Source organism: Antedon bifida, chromosome 3, assembly GCF_963402885.1.
Source record: "Antedon bifida chromosome 3, ecAntBifi1.1, whole genome shotgun sequence".
Taxonomy (NCBI): domain Eukaryota; kingdom Metazoa; phylum Echinodermata; class Crinoidea; order Comatulida; family Antedonidae; genus Antedon; species Antedon bifida.
The window spans coordinates 9713796-9730305 of NC_136228.1; the positions used below are offsets into that span (position 1 = coordinate 9713796).

Sequence of the window (16510 nt, forward strand, 5' to 3'; positions counted from 1 at the left end):
GTTTCATCTGTTATTTGAATTTTAAAAGGGAAAGAAATTAGAAAAACGAAAACAACAATGTGTCTTCTGGACCTGATACAACTTGTTTAAAGAGAGACGCGCCATCAGAAACAGAGGATCGCACATAGTAATGATTATTATTATTTATTATTATGATCAACAATTGTTGCGCATACTAAAGTATAGTTTAGTTAACTCCGTAGAAACCTGTACTAAATAATTCATGATATTGGGGAGGGCAGGGGAAAAAAAATAAAAATATATTCATTTTATTGGCATTAAATTTATATGAAGAATATTGGGGGAAAATTGCTAAACTCACTAAATAATGCCAAGAATATAATTACAGTACAATTTAAAATGTTTGCATCCGGTTCTGACTCATTATAAAAAATAATATAAGGTGGGGGAACGTTTTGGTTTTTTTTTAAATTTGTTGCATCCAATCAGAAACTTTTTCTAAACAATATTAATATCCTTTCGTTTTCCTGACATTCCGTCTCACTAATAGTCGTATGGCCTGAGAAAAAAAGGTCACTATCATCTCTTAAAATACACAAACCAATAGTTTAGCGTGAGTAGCGTCGCTTTTATTCTCCTAGCAGTAGCTGCTCACACAACAAACAGATCTTTCGATATAGTAAATTCAATCCAACAGCTAGGCTCTCAGTATAGTACAATACTAGACTACAATAGGTTCTATTGTTCTCTCACTCTAGTCGAAACGTGTATAAGTTTCGACGTCTCGAAAAGAAATGGTGAGGTATGCAGGGGCGTTACTGCCCACCTGAGGACGTGGCTCATGGGCGATAACACTGTCTTGGAGGGGAGTTCAGGAATAAAATTTTACTTTTCGGTTATGTTTTCCCTTTAAAGGCCTATGTCGGTTCATCCAGGTAAGCTAGTCACGTAATAGAAGTATACCAAGCACCAGTTATTTCTTACTAGTATGCACTCAAATACTGTATATTAATTTTTATGTAGAATTCTTTCATTATTACATCCCTATTTGTGTGACCTTTTGCCATGTAAAATGAAATGCCTTTTTCTTATTTAAATATACATACTTGGTTATTTACAGCATACTGTACTAGTAACTGTACACTGAATATATAATTTCTGGGTCGCATTGTATTTGAATGGATCACTAGTATAATTATCTACACAAGAAAAAGCATATGAGAAGGATTTTCAATTAAACAGATTAAAACTGATCTCATATGATGAACATATGCGACATTCAGTAGTAAACATAAGTATCAATTTTCGACCTCACTTTCTTTTCTCAGGGTCAATAAAAAAAGAGAATCTACTTCAATTATTTTATTCAAATTATTATTATTAATTTAAAGTACTTCAACAGCTTGGTTGAAATTTTAATGTATGGTTTTTTTATTTGTAATTTTGTACTTTGTTGGTGCATGTTTAAATTACCAGTGGCTGGCAGCTAAAAATCGAACTGAAATCCTTTCAAATAATTGTATTTTTATGTGAGCAATTGTTCCTGAATTTCCACAAGGACCAAATAAATCTGAATCTTTCCATTGTAATATGAATGTTTTATAATAATACAGTAAAGAGTTTTCGATGATCTAGAACCTACTTAAAGATGTGTCGATGGTGATGGCTTGGACATAGGTAATAACACCTAAAACTATGAGAGGAAGAAGTTCTAACTTCCTTCATGCGCACAATGAACTGACATTACTTAATCCTAGGTCATTCCTTGTTGAAAAGTGAAAGCTCTCTAATAATAAATTCTACAAGAAAATACACTGCTAGTACTGTATTTCAATGGTTTGCCAACATTTGAAACAGTTCTATGATTAGTTTCAAGGAATTGATACGACAGAAAGCTCATTATAACAACACAGAGGATACCCATACGATTCATATTCCACAGAGATGGAATCTCCTAATGTAAAATTCATTCATTCATTTCTTTCTTTATGCACACATATACAGCAGTTATTCCACAGTAGCTACCTATAACACTGTTTTAAAAATAATATTAATTTAAATATTTAAAAATACTGTACTACAGTACCTATAAATGGAAATTGAAAACAATCATACAAAGATGGAATCTCCTAATTCATTCATTCATTTATTTCTTTAAACTGTACATACTAATAACAGTAGTTATTCTACAGATACCAAATCAAATCAAATCAAATATTCTTTATTCATCAAACATAAAAATATACAATATATGAATACATAATATAAAGATGAAAAGGAAACGCATAAAAACTCAAAAGAGCTTGATAAGTTCTGTCCCCCTACATCCCTAACTAGCCTAAAAACACTGTAATAATATTTTTAAAATCTACTGTATGATAAATATTTAAAATACTATGAGTACGGTCTATAAATTGAAAATAAAAACCATTATTTATACAGGACACTGTAATTGTGTTTATCAATCAAGATTACTGCCTCCTGCGACAAGGATTATCTGTATCAGAAAAATTATTTTTTTCAACAAAAATTAATTATAATTTTAATATTGAATATAAATCAGTTTTGGTGACGACATAATTATCAAAATATTCAATCCTATCATGGCGGCCTACTGTATGTATTTCATTGTAGTTAGTGATATGGTAATAATCAAGCTCACATTATGTAACTACTTCTTTAGTATGACAAGACAGTTTTTACCTTAATTTAAGTTGAAATTGAATTTAGTAAAAACTGCAATTTGGGTATGCGTTGCTCAGCGCTTTCTTCTCTCGGGCTATGACTACAATATGATGACATAATTACCCAATGATGGGTGATCTTATAATAATTTGAATCATTAGGCAATGGTGCTCATTAAAGATTGTTGCTCAGGTGTCATAAAATACCGATTCAGAATACTTGATTATATATTGAAAATTATTATTATTAGAAATACAAGGTTAGAGACAATTTAGTAATTTTACTGTGGCGGCAGAGATGCTGTGAAAATTAATAAACCGTAATCCTGAGATGGCATTAAAAGTTCAAAGGTCTTAAACCTAGTGTGATATTTGTATACAATATATATTTGATTATGTGGAAAACTGCACATTCACAATCTCATGGCCAAACCATAGAGTTATTATTATTACACAACTAGAGAGACAACTCCAACACAATCACAGCTCAAAATGAGAGCCACCATCGATAAGAAACATGGCCAAACCGTAGAGTTTGATTAAACAACTAGAGAGACAACTCCAACACAATCACAGCTCAAAATGCGAGCCACATCAATAGGAAGCATGGCTTGTTACATTGGCCGATCATATCAGTTTAAAGCCATGCCTACGCTATTCACATCACGCACTGCTGCGTCTGCGTTGCAGCAGGGTGAGCTGTATCTATAAACGATTTTTGTATGTAAACATTTTTAAAAATTACAAAAAATGTATGTAATGTTTAATGTGTCCAACTAGAAGCTGGACTGAAGCTGTTAGTAAACCTGCAAGATCTTATTTTCTGATGAAATAAATGAACGTATGAATGTACATAGTTTTGAAAACATTTTTTCCATTTAAAATTGCAATTTATGATAATAGTCTTTCACTATATATAAAGATGAGTCATTTTCAGAGAATGATAATGCAAAATATTTCTACTGTGAATGTTATTTGTGAACGTGTTTACAGCTTCACGACGCACAATAATCATTGGTATTGGATGGATCTTGCATTGAATAATGCACACACAAGTCATATAAATAAACATAATTATGTACAGTACATAACATTAAGTTACTTCTCTTACAGGAAAGAGAATTAAATAAATAACAGAATAAAATTGTATGCATCTTGGCCGATTAATAATTGTGGAGGAGAAACATAAAGATAAAAACATTATTATTATTATAACATTCGATTGGGCCTTGAAACTAATGGTCTATTTCTATCATAACATTTTACTCATTGTATTTAGAGTTACACTCTATCTACTGTGAAGACAATACCTCCTCAGGATGTACAGATGGAGGTATAGTAGTAGGTCTACTGTACAACTACAGTATATCTCATTGCCTGCAATGCCCTATAATGGCAAGTCGGTAATACATGTCCAGCCTATAGTACAGGTAGATGCCTAGAAAGGTTATAAATTCAAACTAAATTTGCCATTAAATACATTTTAATGTTATAGTAAATTTATGTATTCCAAATGGTAATGCAAGATTTATCAGAATGCTTATTAGTGACCTGTGTGTGTTTATTGAAATATGAAAAGTCAAAATGACGCATAATTTTGTAATTCTTAAAAATATAAAAATTAGTACAAATAATACTGTATACAGTACTGTAGCTGCAATTGATTATATTCAAGGTAAACATACACTGTTATACTGGAGTTGAATTGAAATAAAAATAAGTGCTTTCTTTGAAAATCCACAACACTATTCTGGTACAACAAAACAATGGATGACATTTCCAATATGACCTCAATTAGTGCTACACGGCCGGCACTACTGACTTAATTATCGTATATGCGATAGTCATATTCACTATAAAACTGTAAACAGAGTGCAAATACAGAGATTAAAGTATGTTTCATTACTTTATATGGCGGCACATTGTAAAGATGAATAGAAAGGATACTCTTTGCCAGGATTAAAGTACAAATGATCCAGTTACATCATGTTATAAAGCTCTGTCTACACTATCAAACTTTATGTGACAAAAAATGTGATGTGCCCATATATGGACATGATGATGTCGTACCACTACCATATTTGGGCGTATCACTGCACGCATTAGTCTAAAGGATACTCTTTGCCAGGATTAAAGTACAAATGATCCAGTTACATCATGTTGTAAAGCTCTGTCTACACTATCAAACTTTGTGACAAAAAATGTGATGTATATATGGACATGATGATGTCGTACCACTACCATATTTGGGCGTATCACTGCACGCATTAGTCTAAAGGATACTCTTTGCCAGGATTAAAGTACAAATGATCCAGTTACATCATGTTATAAAGCTCTGTCTACACTATCAAACTTTATGTGACAAAAAAATGTGATGTGCCCATATATGGACATGACAATGTCATATCACTATCATATTTGGGCATACAGTATCACTACCATATTTGGGCACATCCCACTTTTTTGGTCAACACTAGTTTGATAGTGTAGACAGAGCTTGCATTGTTATTAGTCTGTTTTGCCCTATTGAATTGTATTCGATGTTGAGACATGGAAGACAAATGTTGACTGTGTTGCAAGAGACGCCAACCAATTTATTCATGATCTACAGAATCAGATAATGAACATAAGATTGTGGCTTGTACTGTACTGAAACTCCATCTTGAATGTATCCACTTGTTAATGATCAGAAACATCAACAAAGATGTTCATGTACCTACAACAGTAAGTGGGACGCGAGGTGGAGATCTTATGATCACTAACTGGTCAATTACTGTACTGTAGCTCCCTGATGCAAAGCTACAATCTATACTCTTCTATAAAAATGCATTTTTCAAGCCATGACAACTTGCCATGACTGTTCCTTGATGAGATGAGTGGGATGTGTGAGGATGATCAGTGGAAGATTATAGGATAATTAAGTGAAATACAGGATGAAGAGTTTCAGCACTATGTATAATTAGGAGGCATTTATACTATGAAACTGTGAAACCGTAACATTGTAAAAGGCTTCGCAAACCTTACAAACACATTTAAAACAATGATGGCCAAACTATATAATGTGAATAGTGATGTCTCATGTTTTGAGATGCTCAATTGAGTGTGTACATACAGTATGAATAGTGTTATAAGCTCTGTCTACACTATCAAACTTTATGTGACAAAAAAATGTGATGTGCCCATATATGAAAATGATGATGTCATCACTACCATATTTGGGTACTATACATCATACTAGTTTGATAGTGTAGAAAAGAGCTATTACAGGGTTGTTAATATTGTATAACGTTCATGTCTTGAAAAGAAATTGTTTTTGGATATCAATCTGAAACTGAAAGCATGGTTTATGAACTTTAATGTACTATTAAATTAATTAATTATGCTCAACTAATTTTCTATTTATCAAAGTTATATCTCTTTTTTTATCGGAGAATATGGCTATTGTTAAAGTTGAACTGGGTAAACTGAACAAGCCTTTTCACATTAATACAATTATTATTGTTAATCTATAACTGGTACTTATCAGCGAACAGTGCTGTGGGATCCACCCACACATGCTGAGTATGTATCTAAAGTAAATATCATATATAATGGAATAGCCTACAGTCAACAAGATGCATTTAGAGTACACAATTGTTATTCATAATATACAAATTAATAATGTTGCCAGCTAAAATCAATTAATATCTGAAATGCTATTCTTCTGAATGGCATGAGAATGCATTGGAAAGATACTAAGACCATAGGCTATTTATTATTCAATGAAAAATAATATTTTATGAGAATGCATTGAAAAGTTACTAAAAACCATGTAGGCTATATTAGTATTTAAAAATACTAATTGTAGGGTCCAATGAAAAACAATCTAATATATTATACTTTTGGATTTGACTTTGTATTTAATATGAGAATACATTGCATTGAAAAGTTTACCTTATAAGACCTACAGTATTCATGTACTGATAGTGCCCTACGAAAAAATTCTATAATTTACTTTAGGGATGCGACTTTATTCTGTAATATGAGAATGCATTGACAAGTCACTATAATATAAGACCTATTCATGTACTAAACAAGAAATATTTCTTACAAAAAACGCTGCTCGCTTATTGACGTAACAGTTTTAAAGATATATTGTCCCTCTGAAAAATATTTTTTATTTCAAATTTGTTTTTGAATGTGTCATTTTATTGTCACATAATAGTTATTTTACCTGAAAAAAATGTAATTTAAATCAAAAAATACTTAAATTGTCTGTCAGACAATGGTTTTGAGTTATAATTAAACGTTTCTTTTCTCTTTTTATATGTGAATTTTGTTACAGAAGTGAATAACTTTGATATGAAACACAGACTTACAGTATAATATCATGGGACTCATAAATACTGTACCAGAAATGCTTTGGGATTTGTCATTCAACGTTAGACTCTTTTCCCAGACGTTTTTTGGGTCCAGCAGCTGGTACCTATAAATTATAGTTGAGAATCGTTTTTCGCAAAAATGTCAGTGTCTAGTACTATAACTGCTGCTTGCTTTCATCTAATAAATCAGTCATCTCTTGTGACGTAGCGGGCTATAGCAGAAGCGTGAAAAACAATCTGATTTACTATAGGCAAAGTTATATTGAAGATTAATATTCTTCTGAATGATATGGGAATGCATTAATGAATGTATTGAAAATGACCATGTACTGTAGGCTATTCATAATGTCCTATGCAAAACAATCCAATTTACTATAGAGACTTTATTTTCTCATATCATTGTTAATTAATAAGATTTTATTCAGATTATGATACTGTATGAGAAAGTTATTTTAGACAAAGAATATTCTAATAAAAGGCAGTGAGCAACCTATGTATGACACATACAGTAATTGACTATAGAAACTATGAATGTTACCTAATAAGAATGCAACATTCAATCTTCAATATACAATAAATTTCTAATTCAAAAAAAGGTTTTTTTGCATTGAACGTTGTTGTACACATTATGAATAATACATTACTACATACAATTAGGTCAGTTCAAAATTAAAGTACTACTATTTTAAGCTGGGAATTCTATGAAATCTAGTTTGAATTCAAACTATAAATAAAATTAAGACTTATTCGTTGCTTGTTTTCCTTCATCAAGTCAAAACATCGGGTCACAAATCTCATAAAACCAGATGAGACTCAATACCGACAGTAACAGGGCATTATGACTTGAAGTTTTCACAATAATTACTTCACATTTACTACAGTACTACTAATGAAAAATTCATCTATGAAGTGAAAACCATTTATAAAAATGTTATAAATCAAATAATTTTAATACAACCATTCATATCTTTCATCAAGAAAAATATTTAAATCTGGACAAAAATGAAAATCATTTTAATTTTTCAAGTTTGAAATTATAAAAAATTTTAAAATCAAACAGAACAAGTTAAACATGTAACACTTGGTAGTAAGTTAGCATTAGTTGATAACATTTAATTTAAATTTAATAAACAAACAAAAGCTAATATTAATTTGAACATGAATTGAACTACAAAATAGATACCTATACATATTTATACCGTAACCATATTCTATGGTAATCTGAAAAAGTGACAAAAAGAGACACATCCAATTTTATTCAGTTAAATTACTAAATTACCGTATTAATTGAAACTAGAAACTTGTCTTATCGACAAAATGAAAGACAATTCAGAAAAAAACATGTTTTAATGAATAATTTGTTATTCCATCAAAATTAATCAAGGATGTAATGTAGAGCCTGTAAAGATTGGAGCCAAGTTCATTGTCAAAGAAAGTACATCTAAAGCATTTTTGACAATTTTTTGTTCCACCCACCACACGTTATAATGTCACTCACACACATATATTTTGTTAGTGATTTGTCCCAAATATGATGTAAAAAACAGAAAAAGAATGTGGACATTTGAAATCTTTAAAAAACAAATCCGGCTTCGTTAAAATATCCGTTATTCAGCATTCCTAGTTTCATTGACTAGTGAACCGTATCTAAAAAACGTTTGAGTTACCTAAATATTATGTACAGTTTTTAATAAACAAAACATTAATTATTATAAACATGTAATAATATACAATTGATATTTTATGCAAATTCAACAAACTGTATACAGTAAATGTTTAAATAAAAATTGTGTTCTGAATCGACTTACCGTTATTATAAATTTTCCTACACGATCCATCACTCTCCTCTACAAAGCTTTGGAGACAATCACCGCAACCAATGTATGGATCTGTACAACGATCACGGCCCAGTTGTTTACATATATTGGGACGAGGGCATCGTATGAATTGTTCTTTAAAAGAAAAAAAAAACATTAAAAACATAGCTTGTATTTTGTTTGTTTGTTTTACCGCAATATAAAACATAACATGAACTAAATTAAAGATTACAGTATTATTAACATTTGTATTTGAATCAAATAAAGTGTGCGGATGGAGACTTTAAAAACTATGTTAAAACTCAAGTCACAATGAAAATGATAAACCCAATTGAATCACAATTTATTACTACCAGTGTATGCAGTATGAATGTACTGTATGACAACTGCTCTGATCGGTGTTACACATTCAACCATTCTACTCATAAAATCCTGCAGTAAAAATTGTGTTGTCACAAACATTAGTTAGAGAAGCACAAAAATATAGGGCTATATTATAGTATTATAGTCTGTTATGCAAGTTTTGTAACCAGATTTTTGGAAGGTTAATACTAATAGTTAAATGTTGTACAGTGCAGCACACCTTGTGCATAGCTATTACAGCTATACAGTACAGAAGGAAATAAGGTATTACTATACTGTAAAGAAGTGATATCCAGTAGATCCTGTCACTGAATAGATAAGAGAAGACATGGCACTGGAGTATAGCAAGCATTCATTCATTCATACACATTTATTCAGTTATTTGACAATAATAACTGATACAAATATGCAAAACACATAAAAAGAAATACTGTATAAAACAGTAAACAATAAAATAAGTCAAAAAAAGAAAGAGATAAAATATTGAGCATAACAAAAGCAAGTTGTTAAAATGGTTATTAGTAACGTTTTATAGATTTTTTGAAAGTGATTAAAGATACAGAAAGTTTTATTTTAACAGGATGATCGTTCCATAATTTGCTATAATATGTGCCATTATCCTTGCAGGCTTCTACAACAAGCCCATAGCCAGGGCATATTTCTAAAAATAGGCACTTTCTCCACCATTATGGAGATTACCATCGGGTGCACTTCTATCCCATACCATTCTCATCCCCATAGTATGTATCTGATTAGTATACTGTACTGTATCCACACACTTTCACACAATTTTATTCAGTTTTATTGGCAAGACAAAATTAAAAAGCAAATACAGATAACATCAAATATACAGTAATATAATGGATACAGTAATATTATAATAGATATACTGTACAGTAGGTGGTGGAAAAAAAAAGATTTCTCTTGTTAAGTTATCCATATCCACTCATCTTCGTTTCAATACCCCACCCTGAATTGCAGCTTCTTGTTTAAACTTTGTATGCATCGTACAATGTCAACGTTATAATTAACAACCCACATTCCACTCTCCTCCCTCTTCCTTTACTCACTGAAAATTCCATTAAATTTATTAAATACATTTATAATTTAAAATACACACAATTAGTCATATGGATTGATAAACCAAAAGAGTATTAAATAACATCATTTTATACTTAAATTCATTTGTTTCCAGCAATCTGTTGATATTACGAAAGAAACACCTCATTAGCATAATGTACAGTTGTATTCTTCTCATTAAAGCAGAGTCCATAGATCTTTTCATCAATTCTAGGCAAGCTAATTAGCATATTGAACTCTTGAAGTGCAGTACAGTAGTTTTGATAGAGTAGTAAAGCCTTTGATATACTACTGTATCATCTGTATCTGTACTACTATTCGTAAAGTATCAGAAATATACAGTATTCAAAAGACAGCCTAAATAATTGATTCATTTTTACAGTATAACTGTATATAAGCATTAAAAACTACCATACTTTACCTTGTTACAGATTAAATATATATATTAAGTAAATACTGTAGCTACAATACTGAATTCTAAAAGTGATGATGTAATTAGAATTCAAAATTATTTATTTGATCCAAAAACAAATATTATCAATGTAAAAAATGTGAAAGGATCAGGGAGACTTCCATAATGCTCTGTCTACACAAACCTTATTTGGGCATATCACCACCATATTTGGGCATACTGTATCACTATCAATCCTATTTGGGCACATCAAACTTTTTTTGTCAAACTAAATATTTAGTTTCAATATTCACTTCATACAAATTGAGGGATGTGCTTGAACAGAAGGTGAGTGATGCTGAGTAAAGAGAAGACATTGAGAATGGAAGTGACATTGAGAAGAGGGTGATAGGGATGACCGTTGAAGGGGTGCGACATCAAGAAGGGACGACGTTCAGCACTAAATTGCACATTCAGGTTCTAAAGGTAGGGCACAAAGCAGCCAACGGATGTAAAAATATGTTGACCTGATAACAGTTTTAGTAGATAAATTACATATAGTTAACATATTGTATGGTTTGTAAGGACACTTCCAAGACAAAAAGAGCAGGATTTGTATCTGAAGTTTAGATCGGGTCACACACAAGCATGATTCATTAAAGGCACTTCACAAACATGCGGTACTGTACTACGCAAACAAATCAAGGGCATCTAGTAAAGTTTAAAAAAATTAAACGAAGGGGAAACCAAGCGGAAACCAACAATATGTAATGCTAATTCCAGGCATACTGTAGTTTGTTAGTAGAAAACACGCAACAATGCACATTTATTATAATGTGAATATTGGACAATAAAAGCTACCAGGCCCACAAAAATAATATATTATGAAATTATCAAAAATAAAGAATATCGAAATAGACCTAAACTAAAACTATAGAGGCCTAGCCTACATCAAAAAAAATATTAAATTACAATATCATAAAAATTAAAAATAACAATACAAAAATGACAATTCTGAAGCCAGTTTAAAACAATAAAGGTTGTTAATCAAACAAGATTCACAGGCAGAATAAAAAATTAGGCCTAGAATCATTAGCAATACGGGGGCGTAGGCTAGGCCTCACAACATACACCCGGACGAACAGCTGTTGACAATTTCTTGCCGAATAATCTACTTATTCCCGTCAAGATATCGACCGAAGACATCAACAATGCAGCCTGACTCGCAACACACGCACGGTAAAAAAGTACGGTCTTCTTACCTCCTGCTTTGTTGAAATGATTACATGATAAAGCCGAAATTTGAAGAAATAGTATACCCAAAGAAAGCATATAATTTCCAGTTGGAGTCATGATAAATAAAAGGTATCGCCAAAATGTTGAAGACTATAAACAAGATATTTAAGTACGTTCCATCGTCTCCTCCGTCTATGTTGTTATCGTGTGTTTTTTTTAATAAGTTTTTTACAGTATATGCTGAGTGCGCTCTTTGGTGACGTCACTATACACTGCCTCTCTTTTTGATGTCACGGCATAGATTTCCGTTTCCATGGTTTCGTGTGTGAAATTATTTGAAGTGTAATAAATATAAATGTCACCAACTTCTCATGTCATTGTCGTATTTTAAAAATGTTGGCCAATCTATTGTTAGGAAAGAGACCAAAAACAATAGCATGATTACGAATTTGCTCATAAGCAGCTAGATAGCCATCTGTCACAGAATAAGGTCAAAGAGGGTTATTAATAAAACAACTAGCCTATAATATACTAAATATAGGCCTACATAAGTTGGATCAATATTTTGACCATTTAGACATGTTTTATGTAGGCTATTATTAGGCCTATATGTATTAGGCTGCTATCGGGATGATTTAGGCCTAATATTTGAGAGTTAGGCTAAGCTTTAGGAGGAGCCTCCTTACGACGTAGGCCTATCCCCGCTCGATATTATTACATAAAAGGTAGATACATTTAAATAGGCCTATATGCGATCGCATAAACATTTAATCGTAAAACAATTATATTAAGGCGTTATTTATTGTAGATAATTTAGTAATCGTAAAACAGTTTTTCAGAGATTTTTTTTTAGAAATTAGACAATTAACAAGAATTGTGTATACAAATATGCAACAAAACCCATACTGCACCTTGTAATTTTCTGTTATTTATTCACCACAAAAATAACAAGATGAACATTAAAAAATGTATACACATATTATTGTTATCATTCAACCAGTTTAAAAGAGTGTGTCTTTCGATAAAACATCATCTCCAGTTGATGAATCTTATTTGTTATCATTTTTATTTCTTTCTTCATTTTCTTTTTTTCTACTCCTAACTTGTTCGACGCAGTTACATAAGTTTGCATATCTTCAAGCGTGTTTACAAGATTCTCCTTTTCTATCAATTTTATTTTTAGATCTTGCTCATTTAATATAAATGACATAGTCAATGACATGTATTTTTCCTTAAGGACTTTTATTTCTTTTGCGATGAGTTTTCTGTCTTGAATTTCTTTCTCAGATCTCACCATCTCCATTCTAATATGACGTTTTCTCTGAACGAGCCTCTGAACGTCTGTGTTAATCCGGCGGATGATTTCACGATTTTCTCTGATTTTAACTCGAATACGTTTTTCGACGATGTCACTAAGAATGCTACCATGATCTATTTCTAAGATATTATATTCTTCTTCGTTTATGCGCTGAATGTGTTTGAGTTTAACCAGTTTCAACTGTATATCTTCAAGGCAAAGCTGATCGTTCAACCGCCATCTTCCTATAAGAAAAGTCATGTGATGCAACTTTTGGAAGACATCGGGAACCAATCGTAATAGTGGGTAAAGCGCGGTGTCACACGTTTTAGAGACTTCAAGTGACAACAAATTGGAACTAAACAAGTTTGTCTTCAAAGAAGTTCCAGAATGGTCAAGAAGGCTGTGAACATCTGAAAGAGTAATTTTAAATTCCTTGTTAATCTCCATCATCCACTCCAAATCTAAGTCATGCGACTTTCGGTAGTTACCGCAGCACTTCTTTGTAATGGCGTCAATGGCTTTTATTTCTTCAAGAAGTTCTACACATGTATTCAACGCCATCTTCAATCCGTCTTGAAAATTCTTCAGAAATTGTGTTTCCAAGGGCTTTTCTCGTCCAGTGCCCACCTTACTCAGAGAGGCATAAGCCAATACGTCTGAGGCAGATACTAGATGCATTGAACATTAGTAAATAATGTATTGATAGAAAGGCTTTTTCAAGAATCTTTCTCATTCGAGCAGTCTCTTCAATGTTCTTCAAGAAGTTCTACACATGTATTCAACGCCATCTTCAATCCGTCTTGAAAATTCTTCAGAAATTGTGTAAACTCGACATCTTTACCTGGTCTTTGTATATCAGTGCAAATGTCGATAAACATGTCCAAATCTTGCGTAGACCCTACAACAGCAACAGCTCTTTTGATGCTTTTAATCCTGTGTTTAGTTTTCAAGATGCCCTCCACGTGTGTAAGGAAATGAATAGGATGAGCTCCTCCGTAGAACTGTCTTTCGGTATTGGATAACCCAATCTTTACTGATTTCAGCTCTCTGTCAATGTAGTCGTAAATGGGTTGGACGTTGTTAATACACGTTTTATCGTCTTCACAATGTGACTTTCTTGTACCTGGTTAAAAACGAAATAGAATGGAACGTAATTTGTTATGCCCATGACATCATATTTCGGCCTACTCTTGAAAAGTAGATTTAATATTACTGCTATAGGCCTACCAACAAAATAATTATTAAAACAATAATAAGAAACAGTAAAAAAAACCGATTCAACATAATTTTTTCCTGTTTTTGTCCTCTTTTTATTTGTTTCAACACACGGAGGAAATAAATAAGAATTTATATTTATTCATATCATTAACCTTTCGTTTAAAACTAATTGTTTTCCTCATGATCTTAAAACTGCTAAAGTTACCCCTCTATTTAAGAAAAATACTAGAACAAATGTTGAGAATTATCGGCCGATTAGTATTCTGCCTACGGTATCTAAGATTCTTGAAAAATCTGTAGCTATACAAGTTGAAAGGTATCTTTCCAAAAATAATATACTTTATGCCTATCAATCCGGTTTTCGGCAGGCCCATTCAACTGAAAGCAACCTCATAAATCTCATCGACGGTTTAAAAAACAATAAGTCCAAAGGCCTTCTTACTGGAATGGTTCTAATTGACTTACAAAAAGCTTTCGATACCGTCGATCATGTGATTTTAATTAACAAGCTAAAATGCATGGGTTTTAAGTGTACTGACTGGTTTCAATCTTATCTCGCTAACCGCACACAAGTTGTCAGTGTGAATGGTACCTGCTCTGAACCTCTTATAGTTACTCATGGTGTACCGCAAGGTAGCATCTTGGGCCCTATTCTTTTTCTATGTTATTTAAATGATATTGCTTCTTGTATTGATTCTGATGTTCAATTATTGCTTTATGCTGATGATTCTACGATTCTGTATTCTCATCACGATGCCACCAAAATCGCTCATAAATTAAGTACTGTCCTAGCTAAGTGCCAGGACTGGTTAACTGAAAACAAATTATCTTTACATGTTGGCAAAACCGAAAGTATTATCTTTGGTAGCAGAGCGAAGCTTAACAAAGTAAAAGAGTTTTCTGTAGAATTAATGGGCCGTAGAATCAAAAGTACTAAGCAAGTTAAATATTTGGGTATTGATTTAGACCAATATGTATCATGTGATATCATTGCAACTAGTGTTATCAGTAAAGTTAAGTCAAGGTTGAAGTTTTTACATAGGCAAAGTTCGTGCTTGAATAAAAAATGTCGTAAACTATTAAGCACTGCTTTAATACAATGTACATTTGACTATTCTGCCTCGGCATGGTACGGCGGTGTCAATAAGAATCTTAAACATAAATTACAAACTGCCCAAAACAAGATGGCACGTTTCATTTTAAATGTTGGTCCGAGGTCTCACATAGGTGCCAAAGAGCTTTCCGATCTTGGGTTTCTTAATGTCAGCCTCAGAAATAAGTTTTTAAGATTAAATTATGTTCACAAAATTCGTTATAACTTTAATACGCCTTCTTTCCTTAAGGATAACTTTTTGTTAATTTCTGATCATCACAACCATTTCACCAGGGGTACAACATTTAATTTTGTCACTCCTAAGGCTACTGGCGTTAATGATACGACTTTTTATTTCTTAGGTATCCGTGACTGGAACAGGCTCCCCAATTCACTCAAATCAATACAAAATAATGCAACCTTCAAAATAAAACTTAAAGAATATTTTAATAATGAACAGCTTGGTATTTCAGTTTAATTAAGCTATTTTTAATATTGTTTTTTTGATGTTTTCTTGTCTTGTATGTATTTTCTTGTTTTTTCATTTTTACTGAGTCATACTTAACGATAATTGTACTAGGCCCAACCACTCACTTTTCAGTCATTACGGATTGGACCCCATTGGAAATAAGTTTACTTTTTGTCGACTTAATGGGTTATCCAGGTATTCTTTTTATACATTGTATATTTTAACTTTTATGTATGAATATCAAATAAAATCAATCAATCAATCAGAAAGGCTTTTTCAAGAATCTTTCTCATTCGAGCAGTCTCTTCAATGTTCTATTTTTTAAACACTGTAAATACATGCAAAATTATGCAGATTAATACATTACCTCTCAGATGTTTTTCGTGCGACATCTTCCCTTCATTTATCAAGATTCTCTCATGTTACACTACATTAAAACACGCTTTATCAACGTCTTTCCAAAGCTAATTGACTTTTTAGCGAATAATCTGGGGTTAATCCCCATTCACTCATTGTCAAGCAGCAATACGATAGTGC

At 32.0% G+C, this 16510-nt stretch overlaps 2 protein-coding genes across 3 annotated transcripts in view; both read right to left on the bottom strand.

Moving 5' to 3' along the window:
* LOC144837066 (neural proliferation differentiation and control protein 1-like) overlaps positions 1-12097 on the bottom strand; it is a 65930-nt gene extending 53833 nt beyond the window's left edge. The window contains exons 1-2 of one of the 2 annotated variants that reach the window (XM_078692055.1): positions 11926-12097; positions 8815-8958 (exon numbers count right to left, since the gene is read on the bottom strand). In XM_078692055.1, coding sequence (XP_078548181.1) covers positions 8815-8958; positions 11926-12010 — 229 coding nt within the window. In that variant the 5' untranslated portion in view covers positions 12011-12097. Of the gene's footprint in view, positions 1-8814; positions 8959-11919 lie in introns of both variants that reach the window. The other variant, XM_078692054.1, reaches the window with a different exon arrangement.
* Positions 12098-12881: 784 nt separating this feature from the next.
* Positions 12882-15031, bottom strand: LOC144838125 (uncharacterized). The gene is made up of 3 exons (XM_078693484.1): positions 14947-15031; positions 13945-14316; positions 12882-13861 (listed from the first exon to the last, which is right to left on the bottom strand). Exons 1-3 carry the CDS (start codon positions 15029-15031, stop codon positions 12882-12884), a joined length of 1437 nt encoding a protein of 478 aa, XP_078549610.1.
* Between the last annotated feature and the right edge of the window lie 1479 nt (positions 15032-16510).